The 6038-nt window shown below is 58.6% G+C and overlaps 1 protein-coding gene across 1 annotated transcript; it reads right to left on the reverse strand.

Moving 5' to 3' along the window:
- Positions 1-6: 6 nt before the first annotated feature.
- Positions 7-4301, reverse strand: CDK5 (cyclin dependent kinase 5). Its single transcript, XM_081795106.1, has 12 exons — positions 4166-4301; positions 3420-3508; positions 3260-3327; positions 3031-3091; positions 2875-2931; positions 2042-2137; positions 1816-1890; positions 1554-1650; positions 1314-1384; positions 595-654; positions 412-492; positions 7-285 (listed from the first exon to the last, which is right to left on the reverse strand). Exons 1-12 carry the CDS (start codon positions 4200-4202, stop codon positions 199-201), a joined length of 879 nt encoding a protein of 292 aa, XP_081651232.1. The 5' UTR covers positions 4203-4301; the 3' UTR covers positions 7-198.
- Between the last annotated feature and the right edge of the window lie 1737 nt (positions 4302-6038).

Here is a 6038-nt window from a genome sequence, read left to right on the forward strand (position 1 = left end):
CCAGACTGTGGGAAAGGAGCCAATTTATGAAATTAAATAAAGTCCACGGAGGGAGCGAAGAACACGGGCCGGGGCACCCCCACCCCGGCCGGGCCCAGCACAGCTGGAGCTCAGCACCCCGTGCACCCCTGGCTTTTCCTCCCCTCCCGGGAGGGGGCTTAAATAGGCCAGGCCCCAGCCCGGCCAAGGTCCTGGAGCCTACGGGGGGCAGAAGTCGGAGAAGTAGGGGTGTTGCAGGGCTTCCTCTGCCGAGATGCGCTGGACGGGGTTACATTTCAGGAGGTTCTGAAGGCGCGAAGAAAGGCGCGAAGAAAGGCGGGTTCAGGCTGGGTTAACTGCCTCCAGCCCCAGCCTCCCCTAGACCTCCTGACAAGCGTCCGGATCCCACCCTCGGCCCCTGCCCTCGGTCACCTGTAGAAGGTCCCTCCCTGTGGCATTGAGCTTGGGTACGACATTCACCAGGGACGTTGTGGCCGGGTACATCGGGTAGGGCTGTGGGGGTGGGGGTGCAGGGAGAGTCAGACCAGCGGTGTGGGGGCCCGGAGGCTGCTACAGCTGGGAAGCAAAAGGGACCCCCGCTATTCCCCATCACACCTTATAGTCTGGCAGCTTGGTCATGGCAGGCCACTGCTCCTCGGTTGGTGTCCCCAGAAGTGTGTCCACGGGGTCAAGGATCACTCAGGTGGAAAGGGGCGGGCGAGGGGCTCTTCCCCTCCTGGGGGGGGGTTCTCATATACCCACCTCCACACCCCTCACTTTATCCCACCGCTCATGACAGAGGCAGGACCCAGCACGTGCAGGGTGTTCCCGGGGCACACCAAGCACTTTACAAACGCTCACTCCTCTGACCTAAATAAACCCCGATGTCTGTTGCTGATGAACCAGTCGGCCTTCTCCTACTCCCACGTCCACCCCCCCCCCCCCCCCCGCGCTGCTTTTGGCTCCTGCGTCCTAAGGATTCACTCCTCAGCTGGAGGAACACGCTCACGGCTACTCCCCCAAGTGAGCCCTCCTTGTCACAGGTCACACATTCTCCAGCAGACAGCTTCAACCCTGCCCTGAGCCCACCGGGGTGTCTGCCCTCCATCCCCTCGCCCCAAGCCACCCCCTCTCCTGGCCCAGGCCATGCACTCTGCGCTCCACAGGTTCCTTACTCCCCTTCATGTTTTTAAAATTAAACTCTACACCCAACGTGGGGCTCAAACTCGTGACCCCCCTGGTCAAGAGTCGCACGCTCTACCGACCGAGCCTGCCAGGTGCCCCCTCTGACTCCCCTTCAGAGAGCTCAAGGTGAAGGGAAATGTCGAAGGATATCGGAAGATTCTCTTCAACTGGTCGTCTACGTCATTGCCCGGGAAAAGAGGCCGCCCCGCGTTGGCCAGCTCTAGGGGGTGCAGTGGGGTATGAAGAGCCCCTCATTCCCATGGCACCCTCTGTGTGTCCTATCCCCAGCCCCAAGCGCCTCACTCCCTTCCCCAGAGGGGCCACTCCAGACCCGATCTGTCCACTCAGATGGGAGAGACAGTGGCTCCGCAGACCCCCAGGCATGTCACCTGCAAAGATGCAGCCGGCCGACCACATGTCGATGGATGTGGAGTACAGCTTGGCCCCAAAGAGGACATCCGGTGGGCGGTACCACAGCGTGACCACCTGGAGAAGACCCCACCCACAGCGACCCCCCTGCTTAGAGGGCTGGGGAGGAGGGGCTCGGTGAGGAGGGGAAACAATTGTGTGGGACCTGGAGTAGGAGACGGAAAGATGCTCAGAGGGGACCCCCTCCCTCACCCCCGTCTCCCACCCCCCCCTCCAGCTCACCTCAGCTGAGTAACAGCGAACTGGGATCCCAAAGGCTCGAGCCAAGCCAAAATCGGCCAATTTCAGCTCCCCGTTCTGACGGGAGATGGAAAGGGACTTTGAGAGGGGTTTTCAACAGTCCCAGGGCAGGCCTCCTTCTTCTGCCTCCCAGCCCAGCTCCCCCCATCACTTGTGCCAGCCAGTGACTACAGCCTCCCTGACCTCCCACCTTCTCCCCAGGAGGTACCCTGTTTATCAGCAGGTTCTGGGGCTTCAGGTCCCTGTGCAGTACATTGCGGCTGTGACAGAATCCCAGGCCTTTCAGCAGCTGGAAGAGGAAGGACTGTGGGGTGGAGAGGGGTGGCGGGGGGAGAGCATCAGACCTTCTGGAAGGAAGCTGCAGCCAGTAGTGGGTCACGTTCCCCTCTTCACCCTCTGCTAGCCTCAAAACCCCACCCATCTTTCAGCCACCTCAGCACTTCGCTACGGAGGACCTGCTTTGTACGGTGGTAGGTATTATATACCCATATATATAGGTATATATGTGGGGGCCCTGCTCCCCACCCTTCTAGAACTTACAGCCTGGTGGGCCTTCCCCCCCTCCCACTCTGATCTCTCCCCTAACTGGCCTTAGGTAAGCACACACTTCGTAGCCATCAATATATATGCTGTGCTGTATTATCATTCAGCACTGCTTCCCCTGGGACTGGGGCCAGGCACCCGGGCCTAGCACAGTGCCTGGCATATAGCAAAGCATCCAATAGGTGTTTGTTGAATGAATGAATGAATGAATGAGTGAATGAATGAATGAGTGAACGAACGTATCTCTCTGACTCTCATTTCCTCGTCTCTCAAATGCAAATCGTATCACTGATATCAAAGTATTACTGTCAGATCAAAGAGACCATGTCAAGATGCTTGCTCAGACGGAAAGCTCCTGGAGGGTAGAGACAGGGTTTTCTCATTCCGACACCCCAGCGTGTCCCCGCTCAGGCCCTGAACTTGGTGCTCAGAGAGTGCATACGCTGAAGACAGAGTGCCACTTGGCCTCAGTGAGTCTCCAGGACACTAGCCCCTCACCTTTACAATTTCAGGATCTAGGTCACCATTGCAGCTGTCGAAATACTTCTTAAGGTCCTAAAAAGGGATGGGGGTGGGGAACGTGACAGAGTTTAACCTCAGTCTGGGCCCCTATACCCTCCCCCAAGGCTACAGGCCCCCAAGTCCCCCTGTCACCTGGTCACAGAACTCAAAAACCAAAGTCAGCTTCTTGTCGCTATGCAGGACGTCATGAAGCCTAGGGAGGAGGGAGGACTCAGCGGGGCAGGTCCACGAGTTTCAGCCTCAGGTCCCCAAGGGATCTGTATCAGCCCAACCCTGGTCCCAGCATCAGCCCAGCCCGTCTCTGAAGCCCCCCTCCTCCAACTGACCACACAGGCAAGGAGGACCCTGCCCATCTACACACCTGACGATGTTCTTGTGCTTCAGCTCTTTGAGTAGGCAGATTTCCCGAAGGGCTGAGCTCGGCACTCCCTACACATGGGAGGGGGCCGGGCGGGCAACAGTCACATCCCACCCAACCTGGGCCCTCAACCCCCTCCCTAGCCCTGATGTCCCAGTCCTACCTCATCATCGTCATCCAGCCTCACCCGTTTCAGAGCCACAATCTCATGGGTCTCTCGGTTTTTGGCCTTGAATACTGTTCCATAGGTGCCTACAGGAAGGTCGGGGGCGAGGGTAAAGATGGGACACCCTTCCCACCCCAGGAAGTCCCTGTCAGGAGAGCAGGCAACGCAGGTGTGCGTTATTTCTGATGTCTGGACGAGTAAAGGAAGAGATTGAGGGTGAAAGGCTCAGCATTTGCAGAGCTTTGTAAGTGACGAAGGGGCAGAGAAGGTGCCTGTAGACAGATGGCTCACGCGTGTCTTGCAGCAGGGATAGGCTGTGGCTGCGAGAGTAAGGAGGTCTATAATAAAGGCGGTGCTTCCGGAGGGTCTGGGGATGGTGGGCAGGTCTGGAGGAAAGTGGGGGTCGGCAGAAATGTTGAGGTTGGAGGTCTGCATCGAGAACTGAGGCTGGGGGCTGGGTGAGGTTTTGCAAATGGTGCTGAGGCTACGGGTGGAAGATGCAGGAAGTGTTAAGGTCGGCAGGTGGGTCTCCAGGAAGTGCTAAGGTTGGGAAGGGGCGTCTGCGGGAAATGCTAACGGGAAGGACAGTTGTCCGCAAGGAGTGTGGAGCTCGGGGCCAGGGCTGCAGTCAGGGCTGAGGTCGGAGCCTGTGGGTATTGCTGACGGTAGAGGAGCCAGGCTGCAAGGAATGCTGAAGGGTCTGTAGAGGAAGATCTTGCAGGAACATCTCGTAGTCCCATTACCTTCCCCAATCTTCTCGAGTTTCTCGTATTTCTGCATCGCGGCAGCCGCGGGGACCCCTACGGGCCCTGGGTTCTAAGACTCCGGCCCCGGCGTTGCAGAGGAGGCGGCACCCCAGCCTCCGGCCCTGCCCCGCCTCCCCCCCCTGCCTGCGCAAGGGCTTCTGGGCCGTGTAGTACTAAGGGTTCGCAGGTTTCCCAGCAATGTCCCGGGCATTAGGCAACAAAAAGACTACAACTCCCAGCAGGCTGCGCGAAGGTTCTCTGCAGCAGTCGCTTCCCGGGGCCTCGGTTCGACCGCGGAGGAAAACCTTGGACTTCAAGTCCCAGGAAGCATCGCGTGTCCGCTTTCCGGGCCTCACAGCCGTCGCGCCACAGCTCCCAGTGTGCCCTGCTCTTGTTATTCCTTTCTGTGATCACAACCTTCTTTTGAAAAGGGTTTCTCTGGGACTACACATCCAGAATGCAGTAGGGTGGGGGTGGGGCGCTCTCTGGGGTTTGGGGTTTGGGATTTGGCGGCCTGCATCCCCTGCCCGGATAGCTGCGCTCTGACGCGACTGATGGTGTCGAGGTTCCAACGACCTCCTGACAATCGCGCTACGGATTTCCACCTCTCCCCAGGCCATCTGGAGACCTCAGGATTGATTGGGGAATGGCTCCGAGCCATGTTTTGGTGATGACTTCACAGGGACCAGCTGAACCACAAGGCTGGGAAGAGAGGCAGGTGTGCCCCTGGATTTAACTTACGCCAGAGACCCCTCTCTGCCCTCGGCCCCGTGTGTCGTCTCGGAGCCCACGCGACTCCAGCCGTTCGCTACACTGTGACACCCCAAGGCAAGCTGGCTGGAACACTGGGAGTCCCCCCTCACCCCCCATACCAGTCTGGAGAGCCCGGGCCCACCGGAGTCAACCAGGGTGTGGCCGAGGACTGGCAGGTCGGCTACCGCCCTCAACAGACAGAAGCACAGACAGATGCTATACTTGCAGCAGCCTTGACCTCATCCCTTAAGGAGTTGATTATAGATTTTCTTGCTCTCCTCTCTAATTGTCTCATGATTGCATTCTTGAGGGCTGTGAACTGGACAAAAACGGCCCCAAACAGCACTCCTCAGCACCCAAACCATAGTTGGTGCTAAACATTTGTTAATTAACTCGTTTAGATCAGACCGTTTTCGGCAAACACAATGCTGTGCTTCACCTGGTGGCATACTAAAAAATATAAAAATTTTAAAAAGAAAAGTATACTCCTCCTCTGGAAGAATTTATCATCGAGTTGAGAAAGCCAGAAATACACAGAGCGATCTTTAATGGCAGGGGATGATTATAATAGGGTTCGAGGAGGGAGGTCGCCGCAGGGAAATCTCTCGGAGGCACAAGTACCCGGTTCGAAAAGTCTAGGTCAGCTCAGGGTAATGGGAATCCAACCTCCAGCAGCAATCACCCCTATCGCCAACCCCCTCCCGTCCCCCAGGCAAAGACGCGGCCTTTCTTGGAGGCAGTGGGGATTACTGGGGAGGGGGTGGTGAGGGGGGTCGTAGGGGGAGAATCTTGACCCCGATGCATTCTATTTCAAGTTCCTCCGCCCGGAATTTCCCGATCATTTTTGTGTCGCCGTTTTCCTGCCTGGGATCCCCAGCGTGAGGCGGGCTCCCTTCCGCCCCGAGGTGCCTAATGCGGCCAAGAGACGGCGTCCTCAGGGTGCTCAAGTCCCGTGCCGGGAAGCCCGGGCGGCGGCCTCACGGGACTGAGCCGAAGGAGAGAGGGTGGCCGCTGGGGCGCCGGGCTCCCAGCGCGGGGCGGTGTCTGGAAGCGCGCCTCCGTCCCGGGTCTCGGCCCCGGCTCCCCGCCTCCCTACCCGCTGCGGCGGGGCCGCGCA

The sequence above is a fragment of the Panthera onca genome, chromosome A2 (assembly GCF_046562875.1).
Source record: "Panthera onca isolate mPanOnc1 chromosome A2, mPanOnc1 haplotype 2, whole genome shotgun sequence".
NCBI lineage: Eukaryota > Metazoa > Chordata > Mammalia > Carnivora > Felidae > Panthera > Panthera onca.